The 25,281-nt window shown below is 39.2% G+C and overlaps 1 protein-coding gene across 1 annotated transcript in view; it reads left to right on the top strand.

Moving 5' to 3' along the window:
* Positions 1–9,973: 9,973 nt before the first annotated feature.
* LOC107555688 (coiled-coil domain-containing protein 136-like) overlaps positions 9,974–25,281 on the top strand; it is an 18,412-nt gene continuing 3,104 nt past the window's right edge. The window contains exons 1-5 of the mRNA XM_016238556.1: positions 9,974–10,052; positions 13,554–13,722; positions 20,729–20,965; positions 22,977–23,051; positions 23,268–23,570. Of these exons, the coding sequence (XP_016094042.1) occupies positions 20,761–20,965; positions 22,977–23,051; positions 23,268–23,570 (583 nt within the window). The 5' untranslated portion in view covers positions 9,974–10,052; positions 13,554–13,722; positions 20,729–20,760. The remainder of the gene's footprint in view (positions 10,053–13,553; positions 13,723–20,728; positions 20,966–22,976; positions 23,052–23,267; positions 23,571–25,281) is intronic.

Genomic DNA, 25,281 nt, shown 5'->3' with positions numbered 1-25,281 from the left:
TGTTTCAATCATGCGGCCCATTGGGACTGACCTCCACGAGGAAGGTGATCACGACAGTTTCCTCCAACACGTGTTGGAGAGCTCTGTATGAGGGCAGAACGGTGTTCGGCTCCTGGTCAATGCTTACACATCAACTGCCTTGAGATGATGTTGGTTTTTCTAGCCCAACATGATGGTGGTAGCCTTTATCAATCACCAAGGCATCAGGTCACGTTCCCTTCAAAGGTTGGCTACGCAGATTGGGTCTCATTAGTAATTCATGCCTACAGGAGCCCTCAGTATGCCTCAGTATGGGTGCCAGCCCTCATGTATGAGGGCAGAACGGTGTTCGGCTCCTGGTCAATGCTTACACATCAACTGCCTCGAGATGATGTTGGTTTTTCTAGCCCAACATGATGGTGGTAGCCTTTATCAATCACCAAGGCATCAGGTCACGTTCCCTTCAAAGGTTGGCTACGCAGATTGGGTCTCATTAGTAATTCATGCCTACAGGAGCCCTCAGTATGCCTCAGTATGGGTGCCAGCCCTCAGCTGGGCTTCGCAAAGCAGCTTTGTTCTGCACTTGCTTATAGCACTGCGCTATTGGATACGTTCCCCATAGACGCCAATGATGCAACGGGAGAGACAGTTTGAAAGGGAACACTCCAGTTAGTAACGTAACCTTGGTTCCCTGAGATAAGGGAACAAATCAGGCTTTAGTATCAGAGTAAACAGGAGTTTCCCCATAAGTGTCAGTGACGCAACGCTCATTCCCTTATCTCAGGGAACCGATGTTACATTAGTAACGGAGCGTTTTCTTTACTGATCTATTTTCTGGCGAGTCCTCATGGATCAGATCGGAATAGGGCAACAGTTTGTCAGTTATATTTACACAATACAACAAAAACAAGCTCATTAACGGTAACTCCTCCTCTTTGACCACCAGATGGCAGAAAATATTTAACTACAGTTTGTGTTAAAAGCCTCATGTACTGTCGATACCATCACGCACAAAAACACCTATTTTGGGGTTTGAGGCATCTTCTTTATATCTTTGATTATGCTTTTATTTATTTTTCATAAAATTGTACTGGATTATATACTGCCCAATTTGTAAGTAATCTAAACATGTACTTAAATAAGATAAATAAGATAAATAAGATACTTTGATACCATTTAAACATGTAAATATAAATAACTTTGATACAGTGTAATGGTTATGTAAAATACTAATACACTAAATACTAATAATTCTTATAGTTTAATGGTCTTTTTTAACACTTCTGCCACTTGAAGGACTGATAGGTCAGGCCGCTCGGTATATAAGGTATAGGGTAATTTGACCAGGTCCTACACACTTTACGAATTGCACAGACGCGGCTTTTTCCCCTCTGAGACAGATGGGAATACGCATTATGAATTACCTAGATGATTGGCTGGTCTTAGCCAGATTGGAACAGGAACTCATCGCTCACAGGTCGCTGCTGCTCAGCCACCTGGAGCGGATTGGGCTAATAATTAATTTAGCCAAGAGCTCTCTGTGGCACCTTGGAAAGCTCCTTACCTGTTTCAATCATGCGGCCCATTGGGACTGACCTCCACGAGGAAGGTGATCACGACAGTTTCCTCCAACACGTGTTGGAGAGCTCTGTATGAGGGCAGAACGGTGTTCGGCTCCTGGTCAATGCTTACACATCAACTGCCTTGAGATGATGTTGGTTTTTCTAGCCCAACATGATGGTGGTAGCCTTTATCAATCACCAAGGCATCAGGTCACGTTCCCTTCAAAGGTTGGCTACGCAGATTGGGTCTCATTAGTAATTCATGCCTACAGGAGCCCTCAGTATGCCTCAGTATGGGTGCCAGCCCTCAAGCTGGGCTTCGCAAAGCAGCTTTGTTCTGCACTTGCTTATAGCACTGCGCTATTGGATACGTTCCCCATAGACGCCAATGATGCAACGGGAGAGACAGTTTGAAAGGGAACACTCCAGTTAGTAACGTAACCTTGGTTCCCTGAGATAAGGGAACAAATCAGGCTTTAGTATCAGAGTAAACAGGAGTGTCCCCATAAGTGTCAGTGACGCAACGCTCATTCCCTTATCTCAGGGAACCGATGTTACATTAGTAACGGAGCGTTTTCTTTACTGATCTATTTTCTGGCGAGTCCTCATGGATCAGATCGGAATAGGGCAACAGTTTGTCAGTTATATTTACACAATACAACAAAAACAAGCTCATTAACGGTAACTCCTCCTCTTTGACCACCAGATGGCAGAAAATATTTAACTACAGTTTGTGTTAAAAGCCTCATGTACTGTCGATACCATCACGCACAAAAACACCTATTTTGGGGTTTGAGGCATCTTCTTTATATCTTTGATTATGCTTTTATTTATTTTTCATAAAATTGTACTGGATTATATACTGCCCAATTTGTAAGTAATCTAAACATGTACTTAAATAAGATAAATAAGATACTTTGATACCATTTAAACATGTAAATATAAGTAACTTTGATACAGTGTAATGGTTATGTAAAATACTAATACACTAAATACTAATAATTCTTATAGTTTAATGGTCTTTTTTAACACTTCTGCCACTTGAAGGACTGATAGGTCAGGCCGCTCGGTATATAAGGTATAGGGTAATTTGACCATTAAAAAAAAGTTAAAAAAAAGTTGCATACATTATGAACGGTGCCATATCCACTATGATTGTTTTTTATTTTACTTTTTTTTCTGCAAGGCCTAATCATATAGGCATGTATTGTATTATGAATATAGCAAGATATGAAAAGATAATGTAACAATATTAGACTGTGATACATCAATGGGGCGTGTTAATATTATTACTCAAAGTGTATTAATTATATACTGTATGTCATTCATTAAAGTATTTGATAATTCTCTTAGAATTTACAATTATTCTAGTTTTGTGCCAGATCTGCTCTATTTTAGTGCAGCTCTATACAGAAATAGCTGCATTGATTCTCAGTTCTAAATATATGTGCTGTCTGGTACAGTGCTGCATATGGATGCATACTGCTGTCCCAGCAACACAAGTACAACAGGCTGAGAATCATTTAAAACAACATGTGAAGATAATTAAATTGGGTTACATATTAAATTGAATTCAAATGCATTTCGAATTACTTTCAGTTGCATTTTAAATTGTTACATTGCAAATTAAAATATATTTTAAATTAAATTATGAAGAATAGTCTATATAATATTACAAACATACAATACACTGTAAAAAGTGTTCAGAAATATTTAATAGGATGTCCCTATCCCTAACCATTTCTGATCTTGTTTGCTTTTTAACTGAACAGCTTCACCATGTTTGTGTTAGGGATCCCTGCTATATTAAATGTAAACAATCAATTCCAGCTTCAGGGTATAAATAATAAAATAACTGAAAATATAATATGAACTGTCAGAATTAAGGTGTATTATGATACATGGCAATCTAAAAAATGGGAACAGTATTTAAAATCAAGTGAGGATGTTCCTATCACAGCAAACACCTATCAGAGCCACATGACAGTTGTTATCTGTTGTTATTGCTGCTATCTCCTAGGGATCACAAAACTTGAGGTGAATGGTGTTTAAAAAGCTAGACTCTATTTAAGTGCTGATCAAAATTGGTTGTCAATGTCACTTGAAACGCTTGAAAATGCCCTTCTCCGTTTTGGTGTGACAGCTGATAGACTCGCAATGCGATGAACAGCATTTACAGTAATCCGGGGAAGTTCTTGTAAGCTGAAAAGTCATCATCTCTGTCATTTTGAAAGCTCTTTGTTAGGAACAATGGCTTCCGGCCCACCACCAGAATAAGCATCCTGAGGAAAAAAGCGGAAGTGACCGTGCATATAGTATTGCTTAATTTACAGTGCTTTAGCTGGATGACAGTGAAGCTGTGTTGCATCATCTGCTTGCTAGTTAACTTACTTTTCATTCAGCCCTAAGGATATTAATTTCACTCTTTGTGTGAATAGACCATTTGTCTGTATTTTGTTTCACTTTTTTTACTGAGGGCATTCAGACTTTCAAACCACAAATGAATTCCAAGGGGCAAAGAACCTTTCAGAATTTTTTCCTAATACTTAATCCCCTTACAGACCTCAATTACCTTCCAACTATGATGATGAATTGCCATCGGTTAGGGAGACCACTCTCTTATTGGCTGTTGAGTTTTGCGAACCAGTGAACAAGAAAACCAAACATGAAAAAAAGCAAATGATGAAGTAAAGAGGGCACACAGAAAATTATCTTCTAATTTTACACCTTCATCTTATCTGAACATTACAATATGCAAATATTTTCATAAAGACATGACCTTCTTGAATTAACAAAGTGAAGACCTACTGATCAACACAAGTCATATTCAAAATGGCAAGCATGTGTTGCAGACTACTGCCACCTGCTGCTATGGAAAGTTATCTCCTCTCATGCAGGCACAGTATGTTGGCCGTTGGCCATCTTTGTGGTCTCTTCAAGTGCAACTTTTTGGCCCAGATGCTGGTGATGTGAAGCGGCAACACTGTCAGCTTTTAACTCCTGCTAGTTCATTGAGGTCGGGATGGTGTGTCATGGCCTTAAGTTTCTGGGGAGCATTTTTGGGTTGCTTCTGACATCCTCAAAGCTTAAACACCAGGAAGTTTTCATAAGTGGTTAGATTTTGCTACATCTGAGCTTTTAGCTTCACCTCCTTACCACCAGAAGGCTCCCTCTCCTAAATATTGACTAGTTTCCAGTCCCTCCCAAGCCTTTCCTTAGCAACTATCCTGAGCTGAAACATCAAATTAAACTTAAAAAAATGTATTATGTCAAAATACATGGATCCCTTTGAATGGTCTTCAGTGAGAGGGATGGATATTTGCATGCTCCTGAAACAGGACAGAGCTTGGGCAGCCATCACTTGCACCTTACGCGCTGCAGACCTCATTAACCAGCAGTACGTCATGTTTATAATAACCATAACCAATTCACTGACTGTCACAAAATCATCTCATCACTGGAGAATGAGGACTGCTAATTTATTTATTCTGAGTACCATTATGCCACTCAGGAATCTGCTGCACTGATAAGCTACTTATCAGTCTCATGAGTGCTATTATATAAAATGTAGGTCAAAACTGCAGTGGTCAAAGCCGTTTGCATTTCATTATTTGTTGGCATGACAACTAACAGAGATGACACATGGGGTCACAGAGGAGAGGCAAGGTCTTTATAAACGAGGTTGTTGAGTGGTGACATCCTTTACTGAAGCATCCTTCTCATACTGTACGAAATATGAGTTTTAGTTTTAAATGGAGAGAAACATTGCGTGTGCTTGGTAATGACGCAGTGAGCAAATAGTTTTTCTTCGGTTTTAACTGTCATATTCATCACCTGTGGTACGTGTGCTTTTCCTGTCTGTGTTATAATCTCAAACTGTCTTATTTCTATTGTACGATTCCATTTAGTTGCTTAGCAACAATGGACTGCCAGAGGAAAGTCTGATGATAGGAACTACTGCTTCTTTTTAAAAAGGACATTTAATATTTAAATGAAATATATAATATTGACATTCTAAGTCAAATAACTTATGTTTATGACACTGAAAAACATTTAGCTAAATAAAAATACATTTAAAGCTTTAAATCTGTTGCAGCTATTGAAATCTATTGCAGTCCACAAAAACTATGCTAAGCACCAAAACTAAAGCTTCCTCAGAATCATTTAATTATAACTTTACTGCAGCATATGATATATTTTACATAAAATGAAAGGAAAAAGGAAGAAATACTTGTCTTAGGAGGAGTGAAATGCACATACATTTTCTGAAGATTTTGTTTTGGTAAAAAAAAAAAAAACTACAGCTTATGTTTATTTCACTGCTAAGCTGCTAACATCCACTCCAACCAAAATTAGTGTCCAACATGCATAACAATCCATTTCTCTAAAAACAGTGTCCTCAACAAACCCTGATTTGTGATCTCAGTACCACTATAAACTACTGCCTGCCTCATTACCATTGGCTGGCATTCATTACCAGCCCAGAGTAAACACATAGTTCATCTGCTGTTAAGAGTGTTATTCAAGCCAGTATGATGTTCCTTCATGGAACACGAAAGAAGGCATCTTGAATAATATTATGCAGTTAAAATGACTGGGGACTGGGACTTTCAAGCTTCAAAAAGAACACATGGGTAAAGAAGAATCGTCCCCCTTTAAAATAATCAAATTTTGTTGCTTTGCAGCCTGAAATGAAGATGGACACAGTTTTGTTTTATCCAGCTGTATTTACTCAGTGCAACTTATAACATCAAAGTAAAAGATATAACACCAACATGTCTGAAAGAAATAATAATAATAAAAAAAAGCAATCACGGAGTTGGAAAAAGGACATATCGTTTGGTGTTGAGACCAAGTAATTCAATTTTAGTCTCATCTGCCTCAGAATCTTAAGGTGCGTTTAGTCTGACTGTATGTGGCCTTTCTTGAGGAGTGGCTTTTTTCTTGCAACCCTCCCATACAAGCCACATTTGTGGAGAATTTGTGATATTGTTGTCACAGGCACACAATGTGCATGTGACTTTGTCATAAACTCCTGCAGCTGCTTCAGAGTTGCTGTAGCTCTCCGTCGCCTCTCTGAGCAGTTTCCTCCGGCTCTTTCCTCCAGTTTGGAGCGATGTCCTGATTCAGGAAGGGTCTGTGTTGTACCAAATACCTTCCACCTCTTAATAATAGACTTCACTGTGCTTCTAAGCATTGATAAATCTTTAGCATTTTTTTTATATCCACCTCCTGACTTGTGCATGTCCACAACTTTATCCTGGATATCTTTTGACAGTGTCTTGCCACCCATAGTTGATTGTTTGCTTCAGATGCACTAAAGACTGAAATGCTCCAGGAAAACTATTTTCATGCTAAACTGATCAAAATTAGCACAGCTGATCACAGTTGAAAATCAAATGACTTTGTGTGCCATTGAGAAGGTGATTCGCTACACCTGATTAGGTTTACAAGTCATTTTTAGGAAGGGGGTGATCCTTTATCCAATTCATTGATTCTGTTTTTTTTCTCTCTGACATGTTGGTGTTATATTCTTTAAGTTGGATGTTATAAGGTGCACTGAGTAAATACAGCTAGATAAAACAAAAACTGTCCGTCTTCATTTCAGGCTGCAAAGCAACAAAATGTGATTAATGTGGGGGCTGATTCTTTTCTATACCCACTGTAAGCACCATTAAAGTATCACCAAAATAAACCTAGCAGAAAAGATCTAGCTCAAATAAACTTAGTCTTGAGTTCAACTGACTGCTCTACTCGCAAAGGTTTTTCAAAGTTGTAAATAAAACAAATATAATTGGAGTATGTTTTACAAGAAAATACTTCTTCAGTTTTCTACATCAAAATGTTATGTTTAATTCAATGTGTCAGTTGTCATTACTTTTTGTAATATATTTGCAATTTCTGCATTTTTTATTAGATTTTTTTCAGCAGTGGGATTTGGAACTTTTGAATTTAGAATCACACGATGTTGTGTAAATGATGAGATTTTACTTTGGTGTGAGCCATTTGTTGAAAGCAATTCACCATGTGCTCTGTTTTCTGGAGTTTTCTCCCCATGCATTCCCACACTGAAACAGCAGATCAGTGTCTTCCTGAAGCGCTTTATATCCCCACAAGACATGAGAATGTATGTGCGGATGTTTTGTGTGATGTGTTTATGTGTGTCCCCCCCCCCCACACACACACTCATGTTGGTTTTTATGGTTTATGAGGACTCTCCATAGACGTAATGGTTTTTATACTGTTCAAACCGTATATTCTATTGCCCTACACCAACCCTACCCCTAAACCTACCCCTCTCAGGAAACTTTGTGCATTTTTAGATTTTCAAAAAAACTCATTCTGAATGATTTATAAGCCTTTTAAATTATGGGGACACTCAAAATGTCCTCATAAATCACCTTCTCGTTGTAATACCTATGTCATACCCATGTTATTATACAAATTTGTGTCCTCATAAACCACATAAACATGCACACACACACACACACACACACACACACACACACACACATCAAATCACATGAAGCGGGTGCTTTATGATTCTTTAGAAGTACTCATCAGTAACACTCTGAGCTGGCTTATCCGTAAAATTTCTAAAAGATGGAACATTGCATATTATATGGCCCTCTAGATTACTTAATTCTTATTGGTCAGCTGTGGCATTCTGTGGACAAATATTTTTAATAAACACTAAAACCTAATTGACTGTTGACACAGGCAAATGATTTCTATGGTTTCATATCTCTTGCATCATGCCACAATCTCTTTCATCTCACATGATAAGTAAATTAAACTTCAATATTTCATGTCCATTTATTAATTTATATGATGAGTAGCTGCATAGTAAATGACCTGATCACCCTGTCGGGTTTATTTTGTGTGGTTATGACTGGCGAATTCTACATTATCCCTTACATAATATGTTGGTTAGTGAGCGAGAGAGAGAGAGTGAGCGAGGCAGGAGTGAGTGAATGAATGTTTCTCTCCTCACTCTCTGTGCTCTCGTCTGCTGTGGTTATTATGGACATGCAGTCTTCATATCAGCAGGTAATAAAAATCTCTTCCTCTGTGTTGATTAAGATTATATTTGAGCTCCTGCTGAATGTTTTACTGTGTGGATACTGGCTTTTTTCAGTCTGCATTCTGTGTTGTGTTGATCAGTAGTCAAATTCTTTTCATTAGCAGTTATACAAATATATTAAAAGGAGTCCACTTGCATTTTAACAAGTCTGCTTGCCATATTAGCCGTAATTGCCTACATTTAGTAGAAGGTGATTACCAAAAACACAGCGAATGTAAACAATTTTGCTTAAACACATGCAACCTTTTTTAATTAATTAATTAATTAATTAATTAATCTTTTTTTTTTTACTGGAAATAAGGCAAAAATATAAATGTTGTGTTGTTTTTGCTAGTACCAGTTCTCATCTCTAAATTATTGTTGAGATTTTGCCAACCGAATGTATTTGCTGGTTCTGGAGCTCAGATGGACAGGAAGTTCGAAGGAGTGAGGTGTCAATTTGATGGTGTGATGAAAGTACACAAAATGAAAATGTACTCATACTGGATGCTAGCAAGGTGCACACACACACACACACACACACACACACACACACACACACACACACACCCCCACACACACACTCATGTTGGTTTTTATGGTTTATGAGGACTCTCCATAGACGTAATGGTTTTTATACTGTTCAAACCGTATATTCTATTGCCCTACACCAACCCTACCCCTAAACCTACCCCTCTCAGGAAACTTTGTGCATTTTTAGATTTTCAAAAAAACTCATTCTGAATGATTTATAAGCCTTTTAAATTATGGGGACACTCAAAATGTCCTCATAAATCACCTTCTCGTTGTAATACCTATGTCATACCCATGTTATTATACAAATTTGTGTCCTCATAAACCACATAAACATGCACACACACACACACACACACACACACACACACACACACATCAAATCACATGAAGCGGGTGCTTTATGATTCTTTAGAAGTACTCATCAGTAACACTCTGAGCTGGCTTATCCGTAAAATTTCTAAAAGATGGAACATTGCATATTATATGGCCCTCTAGATTACTTAATTCTTATTGGTCAGCTGTGGCATTCTGTGGACAAATATTTTTAATAAACACTAAAACCTAATTGACTGTTGACACAGGCAAATGATTTCTATGGTTTCATATCTCTTGCATCATGCCACAATCTCTTTCATCTCACATGATAAGTAAATTAAACTTCAATATTTCATGTCCATTTATTAATTTATATGATGAGTAGCTGCATAGTAAATGACCTGATCACCCTGTCGGGTTTATTTTGTGTGGTTATGACTGGCGAATTCTACATTATCCCTTACATAATATGTTGGTTAGTGAGCGAGAGAGAGAGAGTGAGCGAGGCAGGAGTGAGTGAATGAATGTTTCTCTCCTCACTCTCTGTGCTCTCGTCTGCTGTGGTTATTATGGACATGCAGTCTTCATATCAGCAGGTAATAAAAATCTCTTCCTCTGTGTTGATTAAGATTATATTTGAGCTCCTGCTGAATGTTTTACTGTGTGGATACTGGCTTTTTTCAGTCTGCATTCTGTGTTGTGTTGATCAGTAGTCAAATTCTTTTCATTAGCAGTTATACAAATATATTAAAAGGAGTCCACTTGCATTTTAACAAGTCTGCTTGCCATATTAGCCGTAATTGCCTACATTTAGTAGAAGGTGATTACCAAAAACACAGCGAATGTAAACAATTTTGCTTAAACACATGCAACCTTTTTTAATTAATTAATTAATTAATTAATTAATCTTTTTTTTTTTACTGGAAATAAGGCAAAAATATAAATGTTGTGTTGTTTTTGCTAGTACCAGTTCTCATCTCTAAATTATTGTTGAGATTTTGCCAACCGAATGTATTTGCTGGTTCTGGAGCTCAGATGGACAGGAAGTTCGAAGGAGTGAGGTGTCAATTTGATGGTGTGATGAAAGTACACAAAATGAAAATGTACTCATACTGGATGCTAGCAAGGTTTGGACATTAATATTCATAACAGACCTAATCAATTAAGTGAAGTAATGCAACAAAAAGAGCATTGTAAGAGCACATGACAAAGTCAAAAATTAAAAGTGTATATTCATAGTTCACCATTAATGTGTTGATTTGTAACAGAGCAGAATCTTTGGTGAACATACAGAGGGCTTCACAAATAAACCCTGTTTGTGATTAGGGGTCTTTGAAACAGTTGCTGCATATATTCTCTTTTCTATTAATTAATGTGTTTTCTTTGATCCTCCTCCACACTGTCTCATTTCACCCCTTCACTCCATTTTCAAAGCGTTCTCTCTTTCGCCCACACAGCACATTGTTGAACCTGCCAATTCGCAGCACCCACACACACTCTCGCCCACTAACACCCAGCCACACTAATGCAGTGGTGCCCTGAGCCCACACACACACATTAACACCAAACTGCAATAACGCACAAGAGCAAAGATGCCTTGAGCACCGATGAGCACCGATGAGCACCGATGAGCTTTTCCTGAACTTTTTGCACAAGCGCGCATTTAAGTCACATCAAACGAGTGCTGTTGTACCGAATATCAGTGGCTTAGTTACACTACAGCTGTTATAGCTAGGCTGATATTCTGTACAACAGCACTAAAGTGTGAGATGCTGTTCAGTTGTTCCAAGATGGATAAGTTGCCACAATTCTTCCAGTTCATAGGCAGTCTCTTTCTGTGATAGAAGACTGACTTTAATGATGGTGAGATCAGATCTGTATGTGGGCCATACCTACTGTCATGGGACTCTTACAAAAACTCACTGCACTATTGCAATATTTACAAAAGAAATGTATAGAAACCTAAAATTGCTTACACACTAAGAATAACCATAATAAAACAAAGGTTTCTGACAACAAATCTCACCAACATCTAATGTTGAGTTGTAACAATATACACTACAATTCAAAAGGTCAAAAATGTGGGTAAAAAGAAAGAAATGAATGCTTTTATTCAGCAAGGATGTGTTAAATTAATAAAAAGTGTTACGGGTTCCAAAAAAAATAAAATAATTAACCAGCACAACTGTTTCCAACATTGATAATAAATCAGCATATTAGAATGATTTCTGAATGATCATGTGGCACTGAAGACTCCAGCAATGGCTGATGAAAATTCAGATTTCATCAGAGAAATAAATTATAATAATTTTTCACAATATGTTTTTTTTTCTGTATTTTTGATCAAATAAATGCAGCCTAAGAAACTTTGAAAAAAAAAAGACTGATATCTATCTCTCTATAACATATATCTATAATGAGTAATGAGATAAAGAGTTGATCTAGGATGCAGGGCAGATGACTCTGGAGTTGGTTGTGCAGTGACTTACATTGGATCCAGACCTGCTATAGCAGTGGCAGACCAACCTGGGCATCGGAGCAGTGGTGGATCTCGATCCGTCAGACCTTGCTCTGGACCTAGGCCTTGGAATTATGGTGGACCCAGTCCTGAATTGGAGGTGCAGTCGTGAACCCAGACATTGGCCATGGTGCAGTAGCTGACCCGGATCTGGGCCTTGGAGCAGTGGCGGGCACAGACCATAGAATAATTGCAAGGCTGTGGAAGAGCACCCCGAGTCGTGTGAAGCAGAACAGGACCATTATGAGGTGACAGGCCATGGAGCATAGCCATATGAGACAGACATAGAAGCATGCCCTGGTGAGACTCATAGGGGCGCGATTCTCATGTAATGCTCACATTCTGCAGGCTATGAAAGTGATACGGTAAAGTTAGTGTGGAGGTTGTTGTGGAGGCGGTCAGATGCAAATGTCTACCACAGTGTGATGTCAAGCTGTGGAGAAAGAAAGAAAATTAGTTGTTTAGGCAACTTGCTTTCTTTTTCAGCTATGAGGTGGAATTTGTGAGTTCTGAGTTGTGTATTTTTTGTAGTAAAATTAGTTCTTAGTCAAGTCACCTTTATTTATATAGCGTTTTATTCAGTACTGATTCTGTAACTGATTGTTACAGTGCCAAACAGGAAAATAGTTTGTCAATAATGCAAGAGGACAATAACAAAGAGTCATTTTTCCAGCTAAAGTCAGTTCATTGATGATTCAGTGATGTCTCTTCCAACAGTGTCTGTGCAATCAGTCAAGTGTCCCAACTAAGCAAGCCAAAGGCGACAGCGGCAAGGAACCAAACCAAGGAACTTGTTCGTACAATGCAACATAACAAGTCAGGCAAAGTGTTAATTTCCACAAACAAATTTATTGAAATGAATCAGAGAATTTAAATTGATAAAGCTAAGGCAAAAAAAATTTAATAGAAGTGTACTGTGGATCTTTGTGTGGGTCATAACACTGGCCAGAACTGAATTTACACAATTTGAGCAGTTGTTCAGGGGAAAGCAAGAGAGTTGCTGCTATATCATATAAAGCTCATGAAGAGGTGGCTGTAACTAAACCTACAGTTAGCAAGCCTTGCAGCGGAGACCCTGGCAGAGCCATTACTAGGAAATCTGCTTATGTTGACTAAGAAAGAGCAGTTGAAAGAGCTCCTGGCGCATTTCTTTTCAGATGTATTTCTACCTCTTCCCAGAAGAACTAATATCATACAGCATGATGCATAGCTCACCTAGAGCCAGAGGACAGCTGGCCACTGAGGCCGTCCAAAAGATGCTGGAGCTCAGGTTATAGAAGAGTCCTTGAGTCACTGGTTTATCCATAATGTGATGATCACTAAGTTGGAGCATATCTTACGGTTTTATAATGAGAAGTTGAACAAAATCTGTTTCAAAAGCTATACAATCCCCTGTGCACAAAGAATTAGACAACATATTCAGTGACTCCTGAGTGCTTCCCTTTGGCCAATATGCGGCATCTTGCACCTGCAAAAGACTGATGAATGTTGCAGCTTTACCAAACGTATGTGGCTGCTTACCTAGGCAAGGTTAGGCCAGATTCTACTGATTATTTCATTCTTAACTTCTCCTCAATAGCTTGCCTCCTAACGGACGTGAAAAATAAGTAACAGGACGAGAGTGGTGTTGACTGGGCTTCTGAAACAGAGACGGGCCTACATGCCTCGTAATTTCAACAGACTCTTCATCCTTCAGACAGACACATCACAAACTGGACTTGGGGCTGTCCTTTTACAGACAATACGAGGTAAGGAGCATCCTGTGATTTTCATTAGCCATAAACTGTCCTCTGCTGCAATGCGGTAACAAAAGAAAGATGCACTGGCCATTAAGTGGGCTGTCCTGGAGCTAAGACATACCTGTTGGGTAAGTGGGCAGTGACAGCAAATGACAATGCTGATGGCCTGTCCAGGATGTTTTCCTTTTTGTCAGGTCTGGTGAATACCACTGGTACATCTCAGCCCCTTATATTGTCTGTTATCTGTTCCCAGATGTGTAAAGAGTAACTGAAAACTATACTTAACTACTGTAAAAGTAGAAATACCTTACAGTGAAAACGACTCCATTACAAGTTACAAGTCACCAATTCCGATATCACTTGAGTAAAAGTCTTAAACGTATCTGATTTTAATGGTGATTTATTAAGAAGCAGAGTTGGGAGCATTACAAGTAAAGCAAGTTATGTAATCAGATCACTTTTAAAGTTTCAAGTAACTATAAAGTAATGCATTAAATTTAATTTACAAGAAAAGAGTTACTTTTTCAAATTTAGATTTTGTCCCCGTATTGAGAGAAATCAGGAGTGAGTGCAGAAGCGTTGTGTGCGCTGTGTGAACATGATGCTACTGTAGTTCTAGACTAAATATGAACATGCATTTATCATCTCACTTGCACAAAAACAGATTCAGTATTCCTCAAAGTGAATACAAACAGTGAAATGCAAACTCAGAATTTGACGCAAACCTGCAATAGTTAAACTTTAACACAAAAATCCTTCATGTATTTAATCCCATTTTATTAACCAGTGCCTTTGCTGCTAACCTTTGATGATCCAATTCAACCATACCAATAAACTAAAATAAATAAGTAAATATTGCAATCCAGAACAGCATCACAGCTGAAAGGTTTGTTTGAGCTGCGCCCTCTACTGTACAGACGTGAATTTACATTTGATTCAGCCTGAGGCTTATTCATTTCACTTTTGGTGAGAAAGTGCTTTTACATTTGCCAAAAATATATATATATATTTTTTTTTACATTAAAAACAAAAAAGCAAGCCCAGCTCAGATAAAAGGAAAAAGTAACGCAAAAGTAACATAACGCATTACTTTCCATAAAAAATAACTAAGCAACGCAATAGTTACATTTTTAGGGAGTAACGCAATGCAATAATGCATTACTTTTAAAAATTATATATATACATACATTATATATATATATAATGTATGCAGTGGTGTAGTCTAGTTTTTTGTAGTGGGTATACTCTGATATTCCCTCCCAGCCTCATACTCACCGTCCCACAGCGACACCCCATAAGCACCACCACACTCACTTTACAATATGCATCTATGTAACATTCTGAAAGACTGCTTATGTGATATCAACATGTCAATTTATTATAAGCAACAGAGGACTTTAACATCCAATGACATTTACAGCTGGGGAGACTGGACTGATTTCTTAATGTTTAGTGTTAATCATTTAACTCAGCCAGTTACATTTATCTTAAGAATATGGTCCCTGGAGAATAGGTTCTATCAGCTGGCAATTTTCAATGCACATTTAAGAGTGCCTGTTTTTATATTCCCTAGCCTGACTTTCAGTCCACAAGGTTGGTCAGGAGTTCTCATCTCTCTCATCATCTGAAACAAGGAGATATAAACATTGTATTGGGTTTAACTGCTGTAGACACACAGTATGTGTGTTATCTCTCCCCTTCTCTCGCATTCACTGATCCACCACACTAACGTTACTTAAGTTATTAGCTAGTTATGTTGGCTTGAGAAAGCCAACATACTGTTATATTATTTAAACTTATTTTTCTTCTGAGACCAATAATTTTCAGCTGTAGCCTACTGTATATTCTCCTAGGGCTTTAATGCTACAAGCACCAAACTTGTCAGAGACCTTGGACCTAATCTGTAGTTTGTTTCTATATCTTTTCTAACTGATGAGACAAAGTTTTTTATTAATAATTATCAAAAATCAAAGATTTCCCATAGACTACATTGGCTGAGCAAAAATGCCCTCTCTAGAGGACAACTGCAGTCCACTAAAGGGAGTCACAGGATAAGAAATCTTTCAATTCCCCTCATTTACTTTCGTTTTCAGACACTTAAATTTACAAATAATTGCATAATTTTCCTTCATGCCGCCAAGCAAAGCTAACATATTTGATCATGACCAGGTCAGGTAGTGACTATCTGATGTCCAGAGGCCACTGGTGCGTCCTCATGAAACGTAATCATTTGCACGTTTTTTAAGCCTTGCCAATTAAAACATTCAAGTGATTTGTGTCATTGCTGCAGCTTCAGGGGCAGGCTTACGAAAACACTGAAAGAGTGTAGTGGAGTGTAGAGAGAGTGGAGTTTGCTTTATTACGTATCCTCACGCTTTTTTAAGAGGGTATACGGAAATCTTTCACCTTTCCTAGTGGATATACGCCATATACCTGCGTATCATGTAGACTACACCACTGTATGTATGTGTGTGTTTAAGGAAACAAAATATGTGCATCCTCTCCTTTTTTAGTTTGTTAATCTAAATGAGTTGTGACTGCTTTCATCTTGTTGTTGTTCTCTGCTTTGGTGCTCAAAGGGTTATTGATGTGCTGCTGTGGGTTACTGTGAACATGAGGAGCTGCTTCAAAGAATCATGGAGGGGTGGCACGGATTATTCATGGATGCCTACACCACTTCACAAACACAAAACATCAACATTAGACACACATTTCCCCCCGGATTTTTAGACTTAAAAAAGCATTTGCTTGAGTTCATGAAACTTCATGATTTTCCAGTTGAGGAGGCTTTGTCAGATTTAGCTACCTTTTGTAGACTGTTTTGTCCCCAAACCATAACCAGGCATGTACTCACACGCACCTGTTTTGCTAAAGTAATATTAAGGTCTGGAGCGGAGTAAAAAGATAGATCTGCTCTCTCATAAACTTAAGCCAATTTCACACAGGCAGAGAAAATAGCTTTGCTTTGCAAAATTGCTTCCCTTTTATTAAATCAAACATTTAAAAAAAATGAAAACTGTACTAAATGAAGCTGGATTTTTTTGTATAAATATAGAATACTGTGATGAGTTAAAACTAGAAAACTGCAAGCTAGAATAGAGAAAAGAAAATGCTTACACATGTGTATCATGGAAAAGTCACTCTTCAGAGCGAACACTGCGCTTTCTTTGATGTATCACTTAATTTCCTAGTCACAACCAGACTCTATCAAACTTTAATGAAAACATCCTCATCCCAGCGACAGATTATTCCCTTTATGGATGAGAATATTCCCACACTGACGTCAGAACTATAGAGATGTTTGACTGATCTTTATTACACCCATTACAGCTCAGTATGCTGAAATGAAGTGAGCAGAAAGTGCTGTTTAATAATTGAAAGATTTTAATTCTGTTAATGATTTTAATTCATTTAAATGTCACAATATACAGAATGAATTAGAGGGTTAGGCATAATTCAGAATGATAAAAACTCCAAACATGAGTTGGAATCCGAAATGCATTGAGCAATGCATTCATAAACTAGTGTATTTTGTTCTAACAATAATAGGAATTACTTTTTTTCTTTAGATTTTTTAAACGTACAAAAGATCCAATGACAAAGGTAAAAAGAGAGATGCAAAAAGAACGAATCAGGGATTTGAATGAATGAATGATGCATTTATATAGCACTTTATTGTGTATTGCTGTACACCCAAAGCGCTTTGCAATCATGAGGGGGTGGGGATTATAAGGAGGCCATGATAGACAAGAGCTAAAGGCAGCAATTTGGCCAGGACACCAGGGATACACCCCTAATCTTTACAAGAAGTGCCATGGGATTTTTAATGACCACAGAGAGTCAGGACCTCGGTTTAATGTCTCATCCGAAGGACAGTGACTCCACTGTTTCTTCCATCAAGGCAGCTGGGAGGGGAGAAATGGGAGAGCGGGAGGGGTGGGGCCACCTTTCATTGAAAAAGGCGTTTCACAAGCGAAGCAGGGCAAGACTCATACTCTCACAGCGAGCACAGCATTAGCGTGGGTGTGGCCCAGGCAAGCAGCGCACTCACTGTGCCTGTCTGAAGCCACATAAGCGGCACAGCATTTACAACAACGCCGAGGAAATTTGCTCCAGAAAATTGGCTCTTTGTGATCACCGGATAGCCGCAGGGGAGAAGGCACTGAAGAGGTGCATCTTCCCACTGCCGGGGCTCTTCCACGGCGAGTAGCAGGCTTCGAGCTTCTTGCTTCAGAGTTCAGCGAGGATATGATCTTCGTGCTGAAGGAGAAAAATTCTGATGAAATGGTACTCAGAGCTGACTTATATAGCTGTTCAACCCCGTTTTGGCAGGTTGAAGTGCCATTGGTTCGTGCAGCTACACGAATGTGATCAAATCAGGCTTCAGTATTCAGAGTAAACAGGAGTTTCCCCATAAGCATCATTGACGCAATGGGAGAGGGTGTTCGAAAGGGAAGCAAACGTCCATGTTCCAAGAATTCATTGGCGTTTTGCATGATCCTCTTCTCCACAAGATGGAGCCATTCATCAGATTAGGCTTATGATCAGAATCAGAATCAGAATCAGAATACATACATATATAACAGGAGAATAGAAGAACATTTAAATAAGACTAAGTAAAATAATAATAATAATAACAATGTGGAATACATCTGGGACAGAATATTTAACAACAGGTTTGTGCATTGTGTACAATATATACAGCTGTATAAACAAATATGTACAGTATGTATTTACATGACATCTAATTATTGCCTCTCTCTCAAGTACTGAGAATGAATTATAAAAGCAGGTGGTAATTTCTGTGTTAGCTGTTTCAGTTGGAGATGGCATGGGGGAAAAAAATGTTTTTATGCCTAGAAAATGTTCTAGTGCACAGAGATCTGTAACGTCTGCCTGAGGGGAGAAGTGCTTACAGGTTGTGGCCAGGGTGAGAGGGGTCTGTGATGATGTTACCTGCCCGTTTCTTCACTCTGCAGTTGTACAAGTCCTGAAGGTTGGGCAGGTGCACACCAATTATCCTTTCAGCTGTCCTGATAGTCCGTTGCAGTTTCCTTATATCTGATTTGCTGGCTGAACCAAACCATGCCGTTATAGAAGTGCACTAGACCGACTCAATAACAGCTGAGTAAAACTGTGTCATCTGTGCCTGTGGAAGGTTGAGCTTTTTCAGTTGACGAAGAAAGTACAACCTCTGCTGGGCCTTTTTCACAGTGGAGCCTGATTTGCTGGCTGAACCAAACCATGCCGTTATAGAAGTGCACTAGACCGACTCAATAACAGCTGAGTAAAACTGTGTCATCTGTGCCTGTGGAAGGTTGAGCTTTTTCAGTTGACGAAGAAAGTACAACCTCTGCTGGGCCTTTTTCACAGTGGAGCCAATGTGATTGTCCCACTTCAGGTCCTGAGAGATGGTGGTGCCCAGGAACCTGAATGGCTCCACTGCTGCCACGGTGCTGTTTATGATGGTGAGAGGGGGGAGTGCAGGGGGTTTCTCCTAAAGTCCACAGTCATCTCCACAGTTTTGAGCGTGTTCAGCTTCAGGTTTTTGTTACTGCACCAGACAGCCAGCTGTCCTGGATGAGACCGATGACTGGTGTCATCTGCAAACTTCAGGAGTTTGACAGAGGGGTCTTTAGAGTTGCAGTCATTTGTGTATAGGGAGAAGAGCAGTGGGGAGAGAACGCAGCCCTGAGGAGCTCCGGTGCTGATGGTGCGGGTGTTGGATGTGAGTTTTCCTAGCTTCACTAGCTGCTGCTGCCTGTCTGTCAGGAAGCTGGTGATCTACTAACAGATGGAGGTGGGTACAGAGAGCGGTGTCAGTTTATTCTGAAGGGTGTCTGGGATGATGGTGTTTAAAAGGAGCTGAAGTCCACAAACAGGATCCTTGCATAAGTCCCTGGTTTGTCTAGATTTTGCAGGATATAGTGCAGTCCCTTGTTGACTGCGTCATCCACAGACCTGTTTGCTCGATAAGCAAACTGAAGAGAGTTGAGGTAGACCGGCACCAGTTTCTCAAATGACTTCAAGACCACAGACGTCAAAGCAACAGTTCTGTAGTCATTTGGTGCTGTGTTATGCTAAAGCAGCAATACAAATTTCCTACTCAATATAAGAAGTCTAAAACAAACCTTTTAAGCCAAAAGAGTTACATCAGCTGTAATACATACATTTAAAAAAAAAAATGTCTGTCAGGAAGCTGGTGATCTACTAACAGATGGAGGTGGGTACAGAGAGCGGTGTCAGTTTATTCTGAAGGGTGTCTGGGATGATGGTGTTTAAAAGGAGCTGAAGTCCACAAACAGGATCCTTGCATAAGTCCCTGGTTTGTCTAGATTTTGCAGGATATAGTGCAGTCCCTTGTTGACTGCGTCATCCACAGACCTGTTTGCTCGATAAGCAAACTGAAGAGAGTTGAGGTAGACCGGCACCAGTTTCTCAAATGACTTCAAGACCACAGATGTCAAAGCAACAGTTCTGTAGTCATTTGGTGCTGTGTTATGCTAAAGCAGCAATACAAATTTCCTACTCAATATAAGAAGTCTAAAACAAACCTTTTAAGCCAAAAGAGTTACATCAGCTGTAATACATACATTTAAAAAAATATATAGGTTGTTTTGAGGCACTGTGTTTCATGATTATGTAATTTAATTTATGTAAGTGACTGTTGGCTAATAAGTGACAAGATTTTATGATTAAAATTGAATATTACACACTTTTGCATTCAAGTGAATGCACATTCATTAAATTGTTGTGATTATTTTTTATAAATAAATGTAAGTATTTATTAAACACTGGACTGTTTTTATCATACTGGTGCAAAAATAAAAATGTTAAAATTAATTTACCATTGTACATTAGCCACAATGTAGACAAACAACCCAACATAATTTCTTGAATTAATTTCCAGTTTGGAAGTTTGTAAAACACACATAGAAAGTTGTGACAGATGCACTGATTATTCATTAGTTTAGCTGATCATTCTAATTAAATGTTTCTGTTTTCTACTGCTCAGGTGACAGAGTGATCTGACATAAGGAAAGCATCATGAGCACTGAAAAAGAGCGCAGCGTCCTGAATGATGCCGACGAGGAGAAGGAGGTGAAGGATGAGAAGACTGCTGTGAAGGAGGAGCTGTCTGAGGAGCAGGAGCTGGAGGAGCTAAGGGCTCAGGTGCTGCAGCTCCTGCTTGAGTTGGAAGAAGCTCGAGACACGGCTCAGAAACACGAGGAGAGCTTTCTGGAGCTGCAAAGTGAGACTCCCTGAAAAACATAGCATTTTCACAGCAATGATCCAACAGTTACAAAGTTCATGTCATACCTTTTTTATTTTTCCTGAGGTGCACCTGTTAGTATTTTTTTATGTGTTGAGATGGCGCCCTCTATCTTATCATATGAAACAAACACGTTTTTGTGTCACATGCCAAAAAGTTGCAGAAATACAGAATGAGTTGTTTTTGTGCCTTGGTTTCAATGTTGTTTTTCCACTGGGAAGTTTTGAGTTGTGGAATTTACTAAATGTTTTTATAATACAATTAACGGTTAAATGTCAAACCAGTAACCTATGAATAAATAACTATATATTATAAAATCCATGTATATTTAGTTCATGATATACATTGTATTATAATTATAATTATAATTAATATTATTTGATCTGAAACCTTTCTTAGATGGCAGTGGTGTTAAAATAACTGGAGGAGCTGAAAGGGGAATCTATGTATTAATATATATGTTTGTCCATCTAGTAATTGAACTGAGATTTGCATTAGATAATAGTGACTGCTAAATGACTAACACTTACAGTAACCCTGCACAGTGTCATGAAGAAAGATGTTTCTTTACTGAAAGTTATTTGTCAGAGTTGAATGTGGTCTGTCCTCCATGAGCTGTTTTACTCAATGACAGGCCCAGTAAAATAGTTTCTATATATAGCATTTAGAGCTCTTTAATGAGTCACCTGCTGTATAGCAGACAGACTCCTGGGACTCTGTAATGATCTGGCTGTGCTGTGACTGAGGGCTGTTTGTGTGTAACATGACAGGCATGTGAAAGGACAGCTGCGTGCTGAGGGAAGGTTCCAGACGGGCTGTCCTGAGCAGCTCTAGGGCAGCAGATGCTTTTATCTTAACTGATCATTCCTGGATCTTCTCCAGTGAGGCGCTCTGCTGTTCCTGCTCATTTATGATCGCAGACATAGCATTAGATCAGTCTCACCCGCTTGAGGGGGCACAATTTCATACTTAAGAGTCAAGTATTTGAGTTGTGCACTACGTGACTGAATTATCAGGTCTGAAACAGAAGATATATTATAAAGTCCCAGAACTTAGACACCCAATGAAACAATGCTTGAAATGCAGGGAGGGGTGTACAAAATCAGTTGACATTTAGAGGGGACACAGCCTCACCTTCAGTTGCTAAAGTGATACATTTTACAGTGAGAATTTATTCTGTCTTAAACATTTTCTTATATTTTCCCATGGATAACATACTGTAAATGTTATCCATCCATCCATTTTCCAAACTGCTAGACCTCTGTAGGGTCTCAGGGATGCCGGAGCCCATCCCAGCTTCTTGGGTTGTAGGTGGGATATAAATGTTTTGGAGATTGTTTTAATGCTATTACTCTTTCTTTAATAAAATTACGCTTTGTGTTCAGTTTTGTGATGGAAAACTTGCCAATGTTTACAAGGTTTGTTGCATCAGTTATCTTAAAGATATTTCTGTCATGGCAGTGTTAATGTGTTTGGTCTTGGCAGAATAGATCTGCTATAGAGCAAGTACTGAGACTTGCTACTGCCAATACATCCATGGACATGCTGCTGTGAGCATACATGAAATAACCCCCACTTTTTAAGTGGGAGAACTTGCACAATTGGTGGCTGACTAAATACTTTTTTTCCCCACTGTACATGACATTACTCCGTAGCAGATCTATACAGGTGGAGCTGGGGAAGGTGAAGGGTTCCTGATTTGCGCTGCAACTGCTACAGCAAACAATAGCCAAGTATTTGAATGTTGAGCAGCAAGCTCATTGGCTGCTGATGTGAAAAGAAACCAATCAGCTGCGCTCTGTAGATAACAATGTGATTACTAGCGATTGAGTTAGCTATCAGCTAAGTAGTGTTCCAAGATTGCAGTATAACTATCACTGTATCACTTCATTTGGCAACATGTAAAGAGGGATCCTGATTTAGCTTAATTTGAACTAATTTTCATTGTCAGGGCAAAAATAAATGTACGTTTTTCTCTATCTCTGTCCAGGTCTTCTCGAGGAGGAACGTTTAGCTAGTGCTCATCAGGCAGAGGCCTTCACAAGACAGATCCAGCATCTGCAAGGTAACAAAGACTCTGAACACACAAACCCAAGATGATATATGATTAATGATAAGATTTTCATTGCATTAGATGACAAAATACTGTAACAAAGCATATGTTATTTACTTGTGAGGAGTAAACCATTCTTTTAAAATACTGGGGAAGGAAGTGAACTTGCCACACTTGTCATTCAAAAAGTCATACTTTTTTTTTTTAATGATCTCCCGACCCCTGTAGCACAACTGCGTTCTGTTCAGGAGGAGATGGACCGTCTGGAGGAGGAGAAGGAGAGCGAGCTTCTGGAAGCGCAGGAGGAGCTGCGGGCGGCGCAGGAGGAGGTACTGCTGCTACAGCAGGCGTCGGAGGAGGCCGCGGCTGAAAGAGAGAATGACATCGCCAGTCTGCAGGAGGAGCTCTGCCGCTTACGGGCGGACATCTCTCGACTGGAGAACACGGGACAGGAGTACGAGCTGGAGATCGTCACACTCCGAGCGGAAATAGAGATGAAGAGCCTGAGCCGTCTACAGCAGAGGAAGGAGGGTGAGAACAGAAACACAGCACAAAAAGAGCTCTGAGATGGTCAGGGTACTGCATTTATGAAGATAAGTCATTTTCAATGCAGCAATCAAAATTAAATGTTTAGTTTGACCTCCAAAATCTATAACAGTGCACAGCACATTCACAGTACAGTCATGAATCCAGTCCAAAAATCGGCTACGAATGAGCATTGCAGATTTCAGCTGGAAAAAAAAGAAAAACATAAATTGTTTTTTTCCCCTCCTTTGTAGACCTATTCAATATTCAAAATTATTTACCCATTAAAAAAACTATATAATTATCCCCAGTGGAAAACTAGATATCCCACTTAACCAGTTTGGTAACTTTATTATTTTATTTATTTTAAGGTCCATTTCTCACTAACTATTAACAATGGGTTTTGCCTCAAACTCCTAGTTTGCTGCAGGTTAATAGTTAGTAAGGTAGTTGTTTAGTTTAGGTTTGGGGTAGAGATTAAGGGATCTAAAATACGGTCATGCAGAATAAGGCGTTAAAGGGGTCATATGATGTTGCTAAAAAAAGCACATTATTTTGTGTATTTGGTGTAATGAAATGTTTATGCGGTTTAAGGTTAACAAAACACATTATTTTCCACATACTGTACATTATTGTTTCTCCTCTATGCCCCGCCTTTCTGAAACGTGTCGATTTTTACAAAGCTCATCGTTCTGAAAAGCGAGGTGTGCTCTGATTGGCCAGCTATCCAGCGCGTTGTGATTGGTCGAATACCTCAAGCGTCCAAGTAGATATAACCGCAGACCGGAGACCTCCAAAATGGGGCGTGAACTCCAAAAGTGGGCAGAACCTCCAAAATGGGGTGGGGTCTCCTCACACAAAGACTTTCACCATTGGCTCTGGCTCCAGCCAATTGTTATTGACTTACATTTCAAAATAAAATGTTATAAATTAAACATTGTTTCTAGTTCATCTACAATAAAATATGCTATATAAATAAATATTCTCCGTGAGAGCAGAGCCCAAAGCTTGTGGCCAGTGGTGTTCAAACTGGAGTTTGAACATCTGCTTAATGATATAAACGGGAATCACCCACGAGCCGTCCCAGCGCACTGCAGGGGAAAGATTTTACTCTATCGCTTTGTTCCAAGCAACGGGGGTGTCCCGGGGCTCGAAATTCGCAGGGTAGGAAGGGTAATGATGCTGGGTGTAACTAAAAAGGTGCCATTGTTCGGTTGGGGAGTTACGGAACAGTCTCATATCACATAATCTTATTAACTGTTTATCTCCTGAATTGCAACTTTCTTTACCACGCTATTCAGTGCCAATCCCGCAGTGCAGTCAATTTCAATGGTTAAGGTTAGGGTCAGGTGTGGGGTAGGTTTAGGGGTTAGCATTTTTTGTAGCATAGTGTAGGAAATCAACACTTTAATTGACACCACCAATAAAATCTTTAGAATCAGCTGTGGGGCGGAGTTTGCACTGAAGTGGATTGGGGGAAAAGTGCGCATGCGTGTCATGTGCCTGTCTGTCAATCCCGTTTTGGAGTTCCCGCCCCCATTTGGAGATCTTCAGGCTGCAGTTATACCCTTCTCCAAGTGTGTGATGGAAATGTTACGCCCCTTACCATACTGTGATATCCTGTGTCCCGGCGCGACAAGACAAAAAAAATAAAACCCATTATAAACGAGGCATATGTTGCATCCAGTGGGGACATAATTACTGATTATAATGACTC

This window comes from Sinocyclocheilus grahami, unplaced genomic scaffold (assembly GCF_001515645.1).
Source record: "Sinocyclocheilus grahami isolate Dianchi unplaced genomic scaffold, SAMN03320097.WGS_v1.1 scaffold543.1, whole genome shotgun sequence".
Classification (NCBI taxonomy): Eukaryota; Metazoa; Chordata; class Actinopteri; order Cypriniformes; family Cyprinidae; genus Sinocyclocheilus; species Sinocyclocheilus grahami.
This window is presented reverse-complemented; position numbering and strand designations above follow the sequence as displayed.